Below are 18560 nucleotides of genomic sequence, written 5' to 3' on the forward strand. Positions count from 1 at the left end.
AACCTGTCTGACAGGTCACTTTAACCAAATGTCATTTAGGTTTGCAGAGATGGAATCATTTTTAAATAGTAAGTGGCTGTTGTAGACTGCAGTGAAGTCAAAGAGATGTATTGACTCTATAGCACTGAACCAAATGTTCTCTGTCAAGTTTTGTAAAGCAGTTAAGACTTTAGGGCAGACACTGTGTATGAGAGGACATAGCTAATACTAATATGTTGTGTGGAAAAGAATAGTTCAACATTTTGTGAAAGTCACTTTTTTGCTTTTTCGCTGAGAGTCAGGTGAGAAGACTGATACCACTTGCACTCTTCAATTCTTCAGTTCGTTCAGTACAAAGCTACATTCAGCAGCCAGTTAATTTAGCTTAGCATAAAGACTGGAAACAAGGAGAATCAGCTAGCCTGGTTCTGTCCCACAGTGTAAAATATGTCTACTACCATCTCTAATATCTTGTTTGTTTAATTCTAGCTAAAACCAAGACTTAAAAATGACATGTTGTAGTTTAACTCACGGTTATACATGGAACTATTTCTTGACTGGGTCCAGTTCCTGATGTCATTTGTCCCCCTGGCAACCAGCATCGACTTATAATGAGTGGACAGATACAGAAGTGGTATCAGTCTTCACATCTAGTTCTCAGCAAGAAAGCAAATATAACTTTTTCCAAAAATGTTAAACTATTTCTTTAAAGGGGCTATATGTAAGTTTTCTTTGCTTCCATGCATGTTTTCTTGTTGGGAGTGGGTGGTGGTGATGGTTGCTTGCCATTAGCTTTAGCCATAATTGTGTTTACAATACAAGAGGTTGTGATATATCCTCTGCGCTAACTTCAGCAGAGAAAAAGAAGTGGTAAAAGCAGTAGCAAAACAAGACTTAACGCTGCCGTTGTTTTCAACTGCTGGAGACAGCTCTTGGCGAGTAAAGGAATAAAGTTTAATGTTGAACTTGCAATGTTTCTTCCAGACTGATAAGTAAACAGCTGTTAATGCTAATGTTGGTTATGTAGCAATAGCAAAAACTTACATATAGCTCCTTTAGAACATAAATCAGGTAAGATTCACATTTGTTTATTACAGAGACTTTTAATGCTGATTGCTGCACTTTAATTTTTTTACCCTTCTGTGCCTTTTTTTAATATTATATTTTTATCTTTTCTTTTTCTATTTTTGTCACTCTTGTCTCTTGCTGCTATAACATATAAATTTCTTATCTTATCTTACTCAGGAAAGGTACTGGTAGTTTTTCTGTATCTGCACAAGTGGCAATAAAATCAATTTTATTCTTTCATCAGAAACAGCTCTTTTTGCTAGAGAACTTTTATCAAAGCTATTCTTGCTTTTCACCTGACTGATATATGATTACACATAAATAATATATGATTAAATAAGAGAAAAACAAACACTGATCTTCACAAAGCCAAGCCAACAAACAGGCTCCAAAAAGCCTAATATACTGTAGGCATTTGTCAACATCATTTACAAGTCATTGCAATGACGCCAACTTTTTTTTCCGCCAAGTTGTCTGAATTCTCCTCAAATTCATCCAGTGGCTATTGTCAGCTGTCACTGAAAATGTGGGAAATACTGTAGACAGCTCTCCCAGCAATAAAGACACATGACCTCTGTCATTGTCTGGTCTTGGCTGACCTGACCCAAGGCCATGACAAGAGTAGACAGGGACACAAGCTGGCAAGTATGTTAGGGAGATTGAAAAAAAGCCACCTTGCAATGAAACAGTGTTGTGCTTACCAAAATAAGAGACTCATCTGAGTGTTTGCAGAGGAAACTTCAACAGATGAGTTTAGTTGATTTTAGTAGTTCATTTATACTTGTGCTTTAAATCAAACAGAAATAGAAAGAAGATCAGTACCAACTTATACATTTATGGTCTCTAAAGGGTAGACAACAAAAATAAATACTGATGATTTCCACCAAATCCCTGTACTGAGTTTCTGCTCTATAATAATATGTTTGCTTAATTCCCAAACCTAAAAGAGAAATTTAAGTTTGAGTTATGTATAGCAGACTGTTACAGCGGGTTTCAAATATACAGAGACCATCTAGAGGACTCCAGGTTTCCTCTGCCTCGTAATCAAATTTTCTTTAAATGACTCGTGAGTGAACTAATCTGTGGGTTCAGACAGTCAAACAGGCACTTTTGATGAGTCATTGTGTGGTCTTTCTAAAAAACACTCAACAGATTTAATTATCATGCATGTGGATTTCATATCAGGATGTGCGATCATTGCTTCATAGGGGTCAAAATATGAAAGAACAAAGTGCTGAATTGTTCCAGGTGGCAAAATCACTTGTTGCTGTGTCCCACTGGAACTAATAAGGCAGGTCCATTTTCACCCCCTAAATCCCCTGCATTGGCTAAAATGACTGATTTACAGCTAAGACATTGACCAAACTCACATAATTATATATATATTATATTTTACTCTTGTACAGCTGCTCTGTGTAAAGGGTGCAAAAGTTTCCCATACTGTTCTCACAGAGAACATGGGCCTGCGTTTATGAAGCCTCACAGATTAAGAGTCGAAGTCCAGAAAATCGGTTTTGGCTCGTCAGGATGGTAATCAGATTTGAGGTTTGGAGTCAGTAAACCTATACTGCAGATTAGCACTTCTGCTCTGATTTAAAGCGTGGGTATCAATGCACTGATGTCGCCTAAAATTAGTTTCACTCGAGGTGTCAAGAGGACTCAGATATACAGAGGAGATTTAGTAGGCAGGGCCTGACATTTTTACACCATTTTGTGTGTTCAGGTTTGGCCCATTACAGTCACAGGCGTTCCTCAATTTGTGACTGACACTCTTAATGTTTATTTCATCTGTACACGCAACAGTGAAAGCAGGGGAGAGTGGGGTTAAATGTAACATTTGGTTCACGTTTCCATCCATATCTCCTATCTCATTTAAGATACTTCAGTTAAATTTAACTTAACCTGGTGCAATGAGCTACACATAACCTAGATTAAAGTTATTAAACTATTATTTCACAAACTTTTATGGCTGTGTCGGTGTGTAAATATAGGTGGTAGGATTAGAGTTACAAAAATGTATTCAATTTATGAAAAAAAAAAGCTACTTTTCACTTTTCATATGTTGGATTGAAAGCAGCATCAAGTTTGTTCCTGGTAAATGTACAAAGTATCCAGTGTTACAACCATCCTCTTTCTATCCTATCACATGAACGTGTAACAGTCATGCTCCCTTGAAGGAAACCCTGCTGCTTTGTTGTCACAAAGAATAATTACAGTATAATTGCATGATGTAGTGTATGAAACTACACTATGAGGGTAGCACACCAGGCCCAGGATCCACTTTAAAAAAAAAAAAGAAAGAAAAAATCAAACCAGGATTGTGAAAAGCTATAGAAGAGTGATTGTGAGCGAGAGAGCATTTGTATCCAAGGCAAACGGCTTTAGATGTTATGTAAAAACCATTTTGTGTCATGTGTTCACATGGAATACATATGACTTACATATGTAGGATGAAAAAGTACATCAAGGTCTGTCCCCCGGGACCACCAAACAACCCCTAACCTGCAGTCAGGGAATACGTTAATGTAACTGTAGATTTTCTTAAGTACATGCCAGGGAATTTTTCCATGTGGATGTCTGTGCTTATAGAGAACCAAGCGCGCTGTGACTCTACATGGATGAAGATACTGTAAAATAATGACATGCGCTGCATGAGATTAATGCACATGACTGTGCTAAGTAAAAACATTTTGTAAGACATGCTGATATTAAATTTGTTATGTGGTTTAACCCACAAATAAACTCCTCTCTTAATTTATGAGACCATTTTCATCTTTCATCCTATAGGTTGTTTCATTCTATACATTTAAATGAAGAATGCTGTGTTTACGGATTTGCGAGCAAATCGTTGCAGGCAAAGTGTTTTAACAAGTATTCAGTTTCAAATTGGCTCCTGCCTGAACGCTCCGCCTGCTCTCGCCGAGGATATTGACTTTCCCGCAAGTTAAAGTATTTAAATGTAGAGGGAGACAGATGCTGTATGCGGACTGGAGGCAACCACAAGAAACACACGTGTGGGAGGAAGGTTGATGTTGGGAGTTTCACTCTCTGCGCATCTTATAGAGAGACGACTGTAGCATCGTTGCTTTTACTGCACAGAAAACAGACAAATCAGTGCTGTCACTCGTGGAATTCATTCATTTTTTTTAATGAATCACTAACTTTTAGGGGAATCCCCAGTGCGCATCGCACCGCTGATGCGTAAAGATCCGTGCGTAAAATCAAAATCACCGCCACTGCTGTGTCACAGAGAGACAAAGAGGATTTATTTCAACTTAATCAAGAGCTCTGTTGCTGAGTGAGTGATTGACACGAAGAGGATTTAGTGGAGGTGGTTTGGTGACAGCGACACTTTCTCTGGACTTTCAGTTTGGATTGGCACCGCAGCGTCCTTAAATCCTCTGTGGACTTTTTCATGTATCAGTAGAGTGGAGAGTGGAATCCTTTTACCCACATGGGACCCTGACAGTTTTTGGATCTCTTAATTGTCACGGCTATCACCTTCTATGTGTAACAAGAGGGGCATAAAAACCGGACTGAAATCCCCATCAGGAGTAACTTTATTTCCGAGGGCTTCCAGCATCGAATCAGTGGAGTATTCATGAAGCAATATTTGAACTATTACAAGATGAGGCTGAGAACATCGAGGTTAGGTTATCTGTAAGTAAAGAGGTGTCAAGGTAATATAGCTGCTTATGTAACAGTCTGAATTCGTGCAACAGGTTACAGAGCTATTTATTTTCCCCCTTTTTCTCCCCAGGTTACTTCAGTTCACGGCGCTTTGCTTTTATGCACAGGTAACCCGCATTTTCACTTCAATAAAAAAGCACTAACCGTTGCGTAAAGTTCTATAATTAACTAAGTAAAACTTAACAGGTATTCCGGCGCCGTCCTTAGCAGCTCACAGTCCACCGTCTCTACATCTGCAATGGGCTGCAATAACAATGAAAACATTTTTATTATGAGTGCTATGGCAATTGGCAACAATTCAAACATCTTGAAAAGAGGTAAGTTCCAGCCTAGAAAGTAATTGTTAAAACACATGTGGATGGAGAAAGGCTGAGATGAGGAAAAAAGGAAGTCAAGAAGGGGCGAAAGATCATCGATGGTAAAAGGGGGGAAAAAACTATCAAAGGGAAATGCCAATCCCGAGGGTCCATGAAAGCATCTCCAAAGAGATACACCTATAAAGAAAAGAAACAAGAGGAAAAGCGGAAAGAATGATTTAAACATGATAATAAATAACATAATGACCAGTGGGCTAGCAGGGCCTTGGCTGTTTGACTAACAAGCTTTAGTCTCCTCACTCACAGTTGACAGTAATATTTTCAGGCTTTCCTGAGTTGCAAAGAAAAATTCTGCGACATTAAAAAGTGATTTCACTGCCTATTTATTGACACGTGTTTCTTATGTTCTCCGACAGAACTCTGTGCAGTCTTCTCCTAATTTCAAGCACCATGTCACCGAGCAGAGCCGACTGTCGGACCGGATGAGCCGCCGGTTGACCCGCACTTACCAGTTGTACAGCCGCACCAGCGGGAAACACGTCCAGGTTCTGGCCAACAAGAGGGTCAACGCCAACGGAGACGACGGAGCGGTGCACGGTACGGTGAAAAATGGCTGAGGAATAAGGCCAGCGGAGATGAATGTGTGTTATAATTACGAAAACCATAATGAAGTGTCGATTAAGTCACCGTACGTCTTAGTAAACGGCAGGACGTGTGCAATGGAATATGCTAAATATCGCGAGAAAACGTCATGTTATTAACTTTTGAACATTTTAAATAGCCTAGCTTAACCTTCCCTGTGGTGGCGTATATATTTACATATTTAAATATAGTTTCAAATTTAATAAATAGGGAGGTCCACATATGTGAAATCGTTCAGGGAAATCAGTTTTTATTGTCTCTGAAACGATGAAGCAACTTTACTCCTTAAAGCCCGTGTGTTATAGCCAGATCCATCAAAAAGCGATGACAGCTAAAGGCCATCGTTTCTTACATTTCAATGGTTTTAAACCTCAGGAAAACAGTAAAATACGAAACGTGTTCACCTTACAAACACGGGAATAGTTTAAATTCAATGGTGCGCGGTGCGGTGTTGAAAAGCAGTATAAATTATGTCGCTTTTGGCAGCCTGTAGGAAAATGTTTGAGCCAGGAGAAACAGTTATAGCAATTGTAAACAAAGTTAGTGGCATCAGTGTTGCCATCTTTTATGGCCATATGGCGGTTATTTATTTCTTCACTGTGTTGGTGGTCTAGAAAGTCCTTGACACCTGTTATGATGGACTTCAGCAGGGACTTTTTTCTTTACTCCTAGTAGGGAAAAACTGTCTTAAACTTAAAGGGAGCAGGATTCCTGTCACCAAAGGATTTTTGGTGTGTCTAGCCATCTTTCCACCACAGCCACCACCATCCATCCACTCAGGCATAGAGCCTGCTACCCGCTTTTTGGAGGCTGATTTTATGAGGAATTTTCATTGCTTTACAACTCAATGTATGACTCAATTTATAAGGAGCGGTGAAGTCAGCATCTTCACTTTATACCTTTTCCTCTCCTTGCCTCTCCTATGTGCTCTTTTGTCTTTTAAATTTCTCTGCCTACACATATATACACACACACACTCAGAGTCAGTCATGCACACACTGGCTGCATATCCTAAGTGGGTGTCACTCTTGTAACCGGCCCAAATCTGACCGCTGCTCTGTGCTTGTGGCTGTGTCCCTGACCGCAGTATTCTCACTCTCCTTTATCCCCAGTCTGAACTGCATCACAGCACAGCATTTACAGACATTCAACAACAATCACACCGTGCGAAATCACTATCATTTGATGCTATTTTGGACGGCTTGCGTGCTTTGGTAAAGGTGTCTGCAGGATTATAAAATTTAAATGTTATCTTCAGGATTTTGGTTCCTTGGTCATGATCTTCTCAAAATTGAATGGCATTTAATGATGACATGATGTAATTCCAGTTTATTACAGTCTGACTGCACATAAAGAATACATTCAGAGGAAAGAAGCTCATTTGTCTCACACACTGTAACATCATAATCTGGATGCCTGCACCATGTCAGAACTGTGTCATCTCATTATTTGTGATTTGTTTTGTCTGCGCAGCTAAACTGGAGGTGGAGACGGACTCTTTTGGAAGTCGAGTCCGTATAAAAGGGGTGAAGACAGGATACTACATATGCATGAACAAGAGGGGGAAGTTGATCGGCAAGGTAATCTGGAATTCATAGTTTTGTGGCCGCATAAGACTACAGCGACATCTTGAAGTATGTCTGTTTCTCGGAAATATTATTCCAGATTTGCAGCTTATGGCAACACATTGTTGAGACGCATTCGAAGCCAGAACAAATTAGATTTTGATATTTGTCTGAGCGGCCCTCTTAAGGTTTCAAGGGGTATTTGATTGTCTGGAAATAAGGACAATGTTTCCGCTTCCTGGAAATTGTCCAAAGTATCTCAATTCCCCCATTTCTTTTTTTTTTTTCCTTCGCAGCGGAAAGGACGGGGCAAAGACTGCATCTTCACTGAGATTGTTCTGGAAAACAACTACACAGCTCTCCAGAACGCCAAGTATGAGGGCTGGTATATGGCTTTCACACGCAAGGGCCGTCCGAGGAAGGCCTCCAAGACCAAGCAGCATCAGAGGGAGGCCCACTTCATGAAGCGTCTACCCAGGGGGCACTTGCTGAGTGAGAGGAGACCGTTTGATGTTCTTCCTCTCCCTGTCCCCGTGCAGCCTTTCAGCAGGCGGACTAAACATTCCCATCACCAGCGCTCAGGGGGCCGCTGAGGACTGAAACCACTGAGGGAGAACTGTGGATGAACCAGCACCAGAAGAACCACTACAAGAGAAAGCAAGTGCTCCCGGCAAAATCAACTTTTACAGTCAAGTGCCCATACACTTTTTGCCTCATTTTGTGGACTTATCATATAATTCATTGTACTGGATTTTATGTAAACATTGACTATCTAATCTGCTAGTTATTTCCAATTCAGAAAGATTTTCAATTAGGAAAGATTTTTTTTCTCTTATTAAATCAGGGGGCAGTTGAAGGACTGAAGAGCTCAGCTACATTGACATGAATGAAAACCTTTGGTTAGCCAGCTCAGCAACAAAGAATGTTTATAAGAGGAATGAGTACAATGAAGCTAGACACGGCAGCTATCTGTGGATTTTCTTGTGGTTACAGCATCTGAGTCTCAGTTGACATGCTATCTTGCCTTTAGGAGGCAATTTTGGAGAATTTTAACCTGTTTTTTCTACATATATGAATATATTTTTACTGTAAAAATGTAAATTACGTCAAATGATGGAAATATTTATTGTAGAGTGTATATTAAAACCACTAAAGAATCAGTTCACATGCTGCTTGGCTTTTCTCTTGTGTGGTTGTTTTGGGACGGAAAGCTAGCATATAATGTTGGTTACCCTTAAAAAAAAAAAAAAAAAAAAAAAACAGTTGTTTTTTTCCCTTCTTCTTCCTCAAGCCTGACCCAGATAACTGAGGGGCAATATCTGTGACAGGCTACTGAATTCAATGTGCTCAGCAAGTGAGACTTGGGCCTGAATGGCCCGAGCTATGCATTAAAAGCGATGAGGTCAGCCCACCATTTTGGCCCAAACAAAGGTTACCACCATGTAGTTGCATTTCTCACGATCGCACACCGTAACCCTCTGATCAAATGGGCCCTTTGTGAAACCTCATATAAAAGGGCATGTTATACAATAGTGGGTTCGAATAATAACACGAGGAGGGGTCAGTTATCAAAAAGAAGCCAGTCACACAGGGAGGGGTAGGATGGGGGATGGAGGGCCGAAGAGGGAGTTGAGGGGTTGGAGAAAAAGCATCAGGGCCTGTGTGGCAAAATGTGGCATCGGCTGAAAGAGGGGGAATGGCTGGGAAGAGGCATTCGGGAGTGAAAGGGAGGCAGAAAAGAAACCCTCTTCCCAGAAGCAGTTGAGCATGACCATCAGAGGCCAAACGACAGGGGAGGAAGAAGACCCTGAACAGAGGAACTCAGCTGCTCTCACAATGCTTGAGCTGGATGTCCAATTTGTTAGTTGGTGTTTGTTGCCACAGGAATTTGTTTTGACAGCAGCTCATGCTCCAAAGACTGTACAGCATTAAAGAAAACTAGCAAAATTGAGACATCAGAGTAAACACTTGGTATTTAATTCATCTGCTAAACAGCAGATACTTTTTACACATTATATCCATTTAGAATCGATAAAGAACATCTCAACAAACCAAACAGTCAAACACTACCTAATCAGATATGTATGAATGTATTTTTGTCATGTCTAAGTTCCATCAAGTTCCTCTCAAGAATTTGCAAAACAACAGGACAGACTGCTTTTAAAATGTTTTCTTGTATTCCTGTTCTTTCCATCTGGAAGAAGACAAAGCACAATAGTAAGAGAGAACTGTGGTTTTGTCTCTGCTTTTTGCACTTGCTCTCTGGGTTTGGACAAGTGGTAAAAAATGCAAGGAATCACAAGGTTGAAACAATCTATATTTAAATGCCATTGTCTCTTTTAAACAGCACCGTTCTTTTTTTATCCACTGTCTAAGTATTTCTGACGAGACTTTTTTTCCCCTTTAAATTGAACTTTGTGAAAATGTAGACATATATCACATTTTGAAGCATGGATCTATGGAATTATTTTTTTCTGTACATGTCATATATACACATAGAACTCCACATGCCAAAGATGTGAAGTGCCGACTTTATATTTGTTCCTCATAGACAACAACATCAAATAAATTTGGAGAGAAACCCTGGAACAGTTGGACCTATTTCTAACTTTTGTCTATATAGTTTTAGCTGAAGACCACTAAGTCAGAGTGACCCCCTCTTGTAATGGGAAACGGTAACAGTAGTTTCCAGGCCCAGTAATGGCTTTCAGGGTGGCCCACTACATGCAAGGAACATAAGGGTATTCAGTTAACACAAATGGGATGTGCTCGTAACAGTGACCCCGGAACGCACAGGGATGAGGCATTGTGTGTTTTGAGTGTTTTACAAGGACATCAATGAAAGGAGGATGGTAGGTTATGTGACCCCCATCACAATGGCTCTGGAGCAGGTTTGGTAACAAGAGGCAAAAAAGAGATCCCGTGATATAATTTTAATTTCCATACTAATAATTTCAGTTTTCTGTGAAATATCACCCTAATTGTCCAACGGCAAAGTTAATAAATCTGGCTGTGAGACTGTACACACACAAACACTTTATTATTTTACGTATTATTTTTTACTGAATTTCTTTGTATCAAATATAAATAGCAGGACAAATTTCAATACTAACAATTCTAAGAAATGGACCCCAGTCAGTAAACATAATGAGAAGCATTAAGCCATGGACAAGGCACTGAAAAAAGGTCTTCTTAATGAAGGGATTCACCACAGTAAAATAAACTAGAGCTCACATGTGACTGGAAAACGGCGCCGTGAGGTTCTGCTTTAAATGCAACGCCGAATTATTCTCTCGCTCCCACAGTCACAATTCACTGAGTTTTGCAGTCGACATCCCCTTCTCCAGTCCCCTTCAGTTTCTTCAGCTCCTTCAGCAGCTCCTGCTCAAGGGTTAAGATCTCTTTGGGTTTCTTGTACTGGACAAGAGAGAAGAAAAATAATTACTTCAACATTCTCCAAGTCTTCCCTCCTGCAGATCTGTCACTGTAGTCATATTGAAAGAACATACAAAAAACAAAGCAGATGAAACAAAAAGAGGAATTATTGTGGGTATAAAAAAATATTATGTGTAGTGACAGGTGCACATAGGAGAAACTGGAGTATAAAAAACACTTAGTTACTTTATGGACATGAGCATAGTTTAAAATATATCTCATATGTAATATATCTCAGTGAGCGTAATAGTTTCTAGGAGACTCTTTGGATTTGTCAATTTAAAAAAAATGTGTTTTTTTTTTCAGAAAAATTTGCAATTCTTTATATTGCGCAGATTATACAGGACCCTGCTTTCAGCATTTAAGGTTAGAACATTTATCTAAGAATCAGTCTTTAAAACTTGTACCTTTACATCTAAAACACAGTTTCATAACACAGATTTTGATTTTTTTCTCACTGTAGTGTGGGACTTACACTGACAATCAAAGTGTTGTTGGCATGAGTGAAACTGAGGGCAGAGCAGTCAAATGGCAGCTGACTGCGATCTAGATCAGGAATACTGAACTTCTTATAATACCTGGCAAGACATGGAGAGGATGTCATAGGTTTATCACACCACTGTGTAGACAAAAGTATTGTGCACAGTGCCATCTATAGGGAGAACATAAGGATTACATGCAACAAGTACATAGGGAAAACCAGTTCTCTCATGCACGTTTACTTTTTGTTTGAAGTTTTTATGATGATGCATCTCTCAGATGGCTCCACAAAAACAACGAAGACATCTTTGGGATAGGGAAGGTTGCGGATTCTCCACTGAAAGCTGCTCTTTGTGTCCTTACGCATGAACACAGGCTGTGGAAACGGTAATATAATAATCAATTTTAAAGGAATGACACAATTATAACTGTTCATCTCAAACAAACAAAAGTTCACATGAGATTATGTGATGGTTCAACTGTAATTAGAGCCAAAATCAGAGGGAAAGACAGACAGAAAAAAAACCCACATTGGAGCAGTTCTCCTTAATCACATCAGAGTCCAAAGATGTGACAGGGTTTGCGAGCGGCTCCCCAACCTCCACCTGCCACTGGCCCTGAGCTCCAAGTGTGCTTTTATGACGCCACTTTCGTACTGAAATATACCAAATGTTTCATAAGACATAAGAGCTTATTCCGTGTATTGAATGATATTTATAAATTAGTAGCCGCATGCAGCTTTGTGACACTCAACACTTGTTGCTTACTGATGAGTTCATCTGTTTTCAAGTCATACTCTTCTGCCATTTCTTTTCCATCTGTGAAGAGGTAGTGAATCTTCCTTTTTCCTGGAGGTGGAATACAGAAATATATTAGCACACACATACGGAAAAAGTCTAGTTAAGCACAAACAAGCCAAGTAGTTTCAGTACCAACCGAGCCTTACGCCTTATGCCAAGTAATATATTAAGTATTTCTGTCATTCTGCTATGTGCAATATTTAACGAAACATTGGTCAAATCAAAGCACCTGTAATTGCTGTAAACAGAAACGAGTATGAATGGATAAAGGATAGTGTTTCAAGCATTAGCATCAAGTGAGCAGAGATGCTAGCAGGAACCAGACTCTCAGAATTCTTATTCTTATTAGTAGTATGTACCTTTTTAATGCACAACTTTTCATACATTGTGCTGTAGATGAAAAATCGCCACCTGCCCGTTGTCTAATCACATTAATATTAGCTAACATTAGCTAACAGTCTGAAAATAATAACTAACTGTTAAAGTTAGGCAAAATGATACTGACTTCTAGCAGGTAGTTTTTTCAATCAGTAAACCTGTCTTCTCTTCGTTGTACTCACCGTCGTGTATCAAAGCTGTTTTCTTTGATGATTTTAAGATATCAATCCAACTCTGAACAGCCATGTCTCTCCAGACGCTTGTGTTGCATAGGACCACTTCCGTAACCATAGCAACCCGAGTTAATACGCAACGCAAGTAAGAGGATATTTATACATAAATATATTAAATTAACTACCCTGAATGTTTCTAAAACTTTACACATACATAATGTCATATATAGACTCTCCAATTATAAGTGTATGAGTTAGCTACATTTTTAAGCAAAACTAAACGCACAAATGACCCGGAAGTGAAACATTTGAATGTAGTCCGTCTGTCGTGGATTTTTTATGTATGGTTCCATCTGAGCAGGGGTAAGAACCAAAATGTTAGAGTTTAATGAGTTTTATCCTTCAAATGCGTAATTGTATTCGAATATGTTGGAATGAATTAAAGCTTAGTGTATATTGTTGGTGAAAAGGATTATTGAAACGGTCTAAACCCCGACTGATAACTGTTTCTAACGTCAGCATGAGCTAAATGTAGCTAGCTAAGATTAGATTGTAATAACAGATTGATTTTTTAATCTGTTTACGAGGCAAGGTTAATTGTTTTTGCTTAACCGTATTCATATTGCTGGAAAAAAGGGGCGTGAAACTGCACGACTCCTGTTCTGTTCTTACTAAATCAATTCTAAAGATTCAATAAGTTTGCAGTGGTGGTATGTCCATAGTACGTTACCTCAAGTACTGCATGACATTTTTGAGGTCCTTGTACTTTACTTGAGTGTTCCTATTTATGATTCGTTACTCCCACTCCCTTTAATCTCATAGGAATATTGTACTTTTTACTGTACTACATTAATGTGACTGCTACAGTCACTAGTTGCTATGCAGATTACTGTCTAATTAAAAGATGTTGTTATCAATTATGATGTGTTATAAACGACTAGTAGTAATGATAATAATCCAGTATTTTAGTATGTGATTATACAACACTCAAATTGAGCACTCTGTCTGCATGATGTGTACTTTACTTTTGCTATTTAGGAATATTTTAATGATAATACTTCCATACTTTGTTTGAATGCACATTTTAAGGGGAGTATTTTACAGTACAGTATTGCTTCTTTCAAACTGTAACTTTTGCAGAATTCATAATATAAAAATAGAACTATTCTATATATTAGTATGTATTGTACATTTGACACTACATAGTTAATGATCCAGATTTGTGGATGGGTTTTATTCTTCAAACTTATAAACAGCTTTATAATTCTGCTTTGTGCCACAGGCCGCTGGTGCCCTCCTTTAACAGACAAGATGGAGCCTCGTCACGGAATTATGAAAGCTTTCCCCAAAGTTAAAAGGGCCAAAGTACTACAGGGAAAGGATGCACCTCCACTAAAGAAGAAACCAGATGAATGTGATGTCACAGGTTATTATTGTGTGTGTGCATTTGAGAATGATTGGAAAAAATGGAAGATGGAGTTAGATAACACCAGAGTAGAGGCCAAACAACCAAAAGCACATTGGCTCATTTTAATCTGTTCCCTCTCCTCTGCCCCAGGAAACACTTTTAATGGTGTCACAGTTTACATCGTACCTGCTGGAATAGGAAATGCCAGATGCCAGATCTTTCAAAGACAAATTCTGCAGAATGGAGGACAGACCGAGAGTTTGCTGTGTCCTGGTGTCACTCATGTTGTTGTAGATGACAACATGGACAGTGACAGGGCTCTGCGCCTTCTGAAAGTGGATTGTATGCCCTCTGGAGTCCAACTGGTGAAATGCACTTGGTTGAGCCTGTGTATCAGCGAGAAACAGTTGCTGGATGTATCCAGCTACAGCCTTCTTTTACCCAAGAGGTTAATGAGCTACTTTTTCTTTTGTACAAGAATGCTTATATCTTAAAGCTTTTCTTAATTATATCTGTATTTCATGATGTTTCCAGTTTGACATAGTCTTGTACTTGTCAATGCACTGCACATAGATTAGAAAATTGAGTTGTCAATCTTTATGCCTCTTTTCATTTTCTGTTCACTTAGGGAATCTGAAACACAACCTGGAAATACTAAAGAAGATCTGCCAAATGTCAAGCCTGCTGCAGAAACTATCGTAGAGCCAGTGCCTCATCAAGCCATTCAAGAGGAGACCACAGATATGGTAGGTTGCCAGGTCACATGAAGAAAACACAAATTTCCCATGTCCTTTATTGAGTTTGCCAGTTTTTTAGCCAGTAATCATTTTGTGCTACTGGGGACACAACCATATCAAAAACAAGACTGTGTGGGTTGGATTGTTATCCTAGACAGTTCCAGATAGCAAAGAGGAACCACGAGGAGAAGAAGATGCCGTCTCTCAGGGTGACCTGGAAGCACTCCTCACTGGCCAGCACCCTAAAGAGGAGACTACTAGCCCCAGCTTCAACCCCGGTCCAGACTCTGCTGCTCAGAATGCGGTCTCAGGGAAGTGGGTCTGTGCCTATTCCTCTCAGTCCAAAAGTAATAACTTCAACAAGCACATCACAGACAAGCTGGAGGTGCTGGCCAAGGCCTACACACACCAGGGGGACAAGTGGAGGGCGCTGGGCTACTCCAAGGCTGTCAACGCACTGAAGAGTTACCACAAGCCCATTACATCATATCAGGTAATGTAGTGCAGATGCTTTTAATATCACGTTGTTGGTTGTGTCAATTTGTATACTTTTTAGACTGTACTGTAGCAAGTGCTTTTTGTTGGATGACAGTGAAGTACACAGATTATTTTTAGTGCACAGTGTTGGAATTATCTTGTTTATATTCCATGGTCAATGAAACCTTGTGTTTTCCATTTGTCACAGGAGGCTTGTCAGATTCCAGGAATTGGAAAAAAAATGGCTGACAAAATTGATGAGATTATGGAGAGTGGTCATCTCCGAAAGCTAGATTACATTGGGGAGGCTGTGCCAGTGCTGGAGCTTTTCACTAACATTTGGGGTGCAGGAGCTAAAACTGCACAACTGTGGTACCAACAGGTAAGGCACACACACACACACACACACACAGACATTGTGCCAATATTAGCTTATTGTCTATAAACTGCTATTTGTGTATACAGTGATCAGCCACAGCATTAAAACCAGCTGCCTAATAGGGGCATGGACATGGACACAGGACCTCTAGGAGTATTCTGTGGTGTCTGGCACCAGGGCATTGGCAGCAGGTCCTTTGGGTCCTATGGGTTGCAGGGCGGGGCATTCATGGATCTGGCTTGTTCCAGTGCATTCTGGTTTGGGATCTGGGAAGTTTGGAGGCTAGGTCAACACCTTGGGCTTTTTGTCATGTTCCTTGAGCCATTTCTTAGCAGTTTTGTGATGGGTGGGGCAGATTGTCCTGCCATCGGCCAGTGCCATTGCCATGGGGGTGTGCGCTTGGCCGGCAACAATGTTCAAGTGGGTGGTACATGTCAAAGTAACATCCAAATGAATGCCAGGATCCAAGGTTTCCCAGCAGAACATTGCATAGCAATGAGATGACCAGTTTACCTATCAGTTGTTTCAGTGTTGTGGCTGATCAGTGTATGTTGTCCAATTAGGTAACAGCCATGTGGAAATGCCAAAGAAGTCTTGAAGAAACAATGTCTCCATGACATAATTTGCACACCAGAAGGCACTGACAAGTTTGTTTTTATCTTTCTGTCAAATGTGCTCTTTAAAATACCAATTTAATACTCAAAAAACCCAAAACGTCTTTAATGCCATTGAAAACTACACCAGACAGTGCGCAATTGAATGGAATTTAAGAAATCATTAACAAAATTGTTTGTTTTCGGATGTTTTGAACTCTCAGATATTGATATAAACATCAGCCTCAAAAAGCCAGTGTCAGTCAGGCTTTTATTGTTCTGTAAAACAATTCCTTATGAAAAAGATTACAGTAAAAAAAGTTAGAAAATGTAATTTTTCACCAGATATGTTATGTTGTGGTTTGTTAAATAAACCTTTAAGTCTAGAAGATGAATAGTTAAACTAGGCTACATTACAATTATATTGTAATTAAATTAATAACTAAAACAAAAACCAGACAGGAAAAAAACATAACATGTGTATTTTTTTGTTTGTATATCAGGGATTTCGCACCTTGGAGGACATCCGCACAAAAGCCCACCTGAACAACATTCAGAAAATAGGACTCAAGCACTACGATGACTTTCTAGACCGTATGCCCAGAGAAGAAGCAGCAGCCATAGAGAAAGTGGTAATGCATCTTCATTTGTTTAAATACCTGTGTACATTTTGTAACATTTTAACATGTAACATTTTGTGATGATGACTGAAACATGTTTGCGTCTTTCACCACTTCCATATGTGTAGTCATGTGCATAAGGTGAGATATCTCTGAAACAGATTCTCACTCTAACCCTCAGAAATTTGGAAGCAAAAAACTTAAAGTAGGAAAAAGTTTGTGTCAGCTTTCCTTGACTGCTTGATAATGGGAAAAGCAGACCATATTTTCACAAAGTGGAGCATCCCAAAGGGGAAAACCAACTCTTGAAACTTGCTGCATCTTAAGTTAGCCAGATACCTGTTTGCTCCAGAGTGTTGAGTACACCGTTAGTTGTTTTCAGATAGTATTACTTGGATTTTCTTTTTCCTTCAAAGCTGCCAGATAGAAAGCGCACACGAGACAGATGACTAAAGCATGTGTACTCCCTCAGGCTTGTCAAGATAATATGTGATGCTTTAGTGAGCCTACCTCCCAGTATTTGGCTGGGAACAGGTAAAAGGCAAAAAACATACAAATTAAACACTGTGCTTTTCTGTTATTGAAAATCCAAAGATTTAAATAAAGCTCCATCACTCTGGGATAGATGACCGCCTCTATTTTGAGTCTTTTTGTCCGGGTTATGTGCAGGTGAAGGATGCTGCCCAGACTATAGACCCAGGCCTGATGGCAATGGCATGTGGCTCCTACCGTCGGGGAAAGGCCACATGTGGAGATGTCGACGTACTTATATCTCACCCTGATGGCAAGTCTCACAAGGGCATTTTCAGCAAAGTATTACAGACCCTCCATGAAAGTGGTAAGCAACCTTTTTTGGTGGAAGGGATTTTCCCATGTATTATTTGTAGGGGTGCTTTCCCTCAGAGAAACTGAAAAAAACAAGCTTTTTTTTTCTTAAGGGTTTTTGACAGACGACTTGGTGAGCCACGAGGAGAATGGAGAGCAGAAGAAATACTTGGGTGTGTGCCGCCTGCCAGGACCCGGCCACCGCCATCGCAGACTGGACATCATCGTAGTGCCCTACAATGAGTTTGCCTGTGCTCTCATGTATTTCACCGGGTCAGCACACTTTAACCGCTCAATGAGAGCCCTGGCAAAGACAAAAAAGATGAGTTTATCAGAGCACTCACTGAACAAAGACGTAGTGCGTCAGGGAAGCTTGAAGGTGTATGGTGGCACTCCACTTTCTACACTAACTGAGAAGGACGTTTTTAGTCTTTTAGGCATACCATACAGGGAGCCTCATGAGAGGGACTGGTGATGATTTCCCAATCACAATACCATGTCTGGTTTTATAGAAAAATAATCATGATGATGATGATGATGAATGATGACAATGAGAAACCTCAATTATGCGTAAGCATGTTTTATTGTTTTATCACAGCCCTGTTTGACTTGAATGGACCTCAGCAGGAGGGCTAGATACTACCAGAGAAAAGTGGGAAATGAGCTGGGCCGCGTTGTAATATGGGAAGTGCACCATGTTGTATGTTTTATGATGGAGTAAAAATAATAAAACACACTAAAGGGTAATAGCAGATCTCCTCCTGTGTCTTCCTAAATTTTTCAGGATTGGACTTCAGTTTAGGTATGACTGTTATGTGTGTTATCCTCATCAGCTTCAGCCTGAATTGAGAGGGCAGTTTGGTGGTCTTAATGACGGTGCATAAAATTAAAAGGTTTTGAAACCGGATCATGAGGAAGGACATGGCTGACAATTTTAAGGGAACATGTGTTCCCATGAAAGAAAGCAGAGGAAGTCAGGAAGATAACATGAACA

The 18560-nt window shown here is 39.8% G+C and overlaps 3 protein-coding genes across 3 annotated transcripts; 2 read left to right on the forward strand and 1 right to left on the reverse strand.

The window, feature by feature from the left end:
* Window positions 1-4040: 4040 nt before the first annotated feature.
* fgf8b (fibroblast growth factor 8b) lies at window positions 4041-8426 on the forward strand. The gene is made up of 5 exons (XM_018664599.2): window positions 4041-4707; window positions 4808-4844; window positions 5471-5651; window positions 7170-7276; window positions 7558-8426. The coding sequence occupies exons 1-5, from the start codon at window positions 4649-4651 to the stop codon at window positions 7852-7854; spliced, it is 681 nt and encodes a 226-aa protein (XP_018520115.1). The 5' UTR covers window positions 4041-4648; the 3' UTR covers window positions 7855-8426.
* A 790-nt stretch (window positions 8427-9216) lies between these two features.
* dpcd (deleted in primary ciliary dyskinesia homolog (mouse)) lies at window positions 9217-12688 on the reverse strand. The gene is made up of 6 exons (XM_018664621.2): window positions 12537-12688; window positions 11944-12024; window positions 11707-11831; window positions 11419-11552; window positions 11172-11274; window positions 9217-10678 (listed from the first exon to the last, which is right to left on the reverse strand). The coding sequence occupies exons 1-6, from the start codon at window positions 12643-12645 to the stop codon at window positions 10574-10576; spliced, it is 657 nt and encodes a 218-aa protein (XP_018520137.1). The 5' UTR covers window positions 12646-12688; the 3' UTR covers window positions 9217-10573.
* A 113-nt stretch (window positions 12689-12801) lies between these two features.
* poll (polymerase (DNA directed), lambda) lies at window positions 12802-18313 on the forward strand. The gene is made up of 9 exons (XM_018664617.2): window positions 12802-12890; window positions 13810-13953; window positions 14086-14383; window positions 14564-14681; window positions 14827-15165; window positions 15358-15531; window positions 16625-16753; window positions 17411-17579; window positions 17680-18313. Exons 2-9 carry the CDS (start codon window positions 13839-13841, stop codon window positions 18039-18041), a joined length of 1704 nt encoding a protein of 567 aa, XP_018520133.1. The 5' UTR covers window positions 12802-12890; window positions 13810-13838; the 3' UTR covers window positions 18042-18313.
* Window positions 18314-18560: the final 247 nt, after the last annotated feature.

This window comes from Lates calcarifer, linkage group LG5, assembly GCF_001640805.2.
Source record: "Lates calcarifer isolate ASB-BC8 linkage group LG5, TLL_Latcal_v3, whole genome shotgun sequence".
In the NCBI taxonomy this organism is placed as follows: domain Eukaryota; kingdom Metazoa; phylum Chordata; class Actinopteri; family Centropomidae; genus Lates; species Lates calcarifer.

Excerpts from the sequence above, each read along its gene's own strand:
- fgf8b (XM_018664599.2), top strand. The coding sequence starts at position 4,649 with ATGAAGCAATATTTGAACTATTACAAGATGAGGCTGAGAACATCGAGG. Across the intron at positions 5,652-7,169 it reads AGACGACGGAGCGGTGCACG|CTAAACTGGAGGTGGAGACG; the intron begins GTACGGTGAAAA and ends TTGTCTGCGCAG. Across the intron at positions 7,277-7,557 it reads GGGGGAAGTTGATCGGCAAG|CGGAAAGGACGGGGCAAAGA; the intron begins GTAATCTGGAAT and ends TTTCCTTCGCAG.
- dpcd (XM_018664621.2), bottom strand. The coding sequence starts at position 12,645 with ATGGTTACGGAAGTGGTCCTATGCAACACAAGCGTCTGGAGAGACATG. Across the intron at positions 11,832-11,943 it reads GAAAACAGATGAACTCATCA|TACGAAAGTGGCGTCATAAA; the intron begins GTAAGCAACAAG and ends GGTATATTTCAG. Across the intron at positions 11,553-11,706 it reads TTAAGGAGAACTGCTCCAAT|CCTGTGTTCATGCGTAAGGA; the intron begins GTGGGTTTTTTT and ends CCGTTTCCACAG.
- poll (XM_018664617.2), top strand. The coding sequence starts at position 13,839 with ATGGAGCCTCGTCACGGAATTATGAAAGCTTTCCCCAAAGTTAAAAGG. Across the intron at positions 14,682-14,826 it reads AAGAGGAGACCACAGATATG|ACAGTTCCAGATAGCAAAGA; the intron begins GTAGGTTGCCAG and ends TTGTTATCCTAG. Across the intron at positions 17,580-17,679 it reads ACAGACCCTCCATGAAAGTG|GGTTTTTGACAGACGACTTG; the intron begins GTAAGCAACCTT and ends TTTTTTCTTAAG.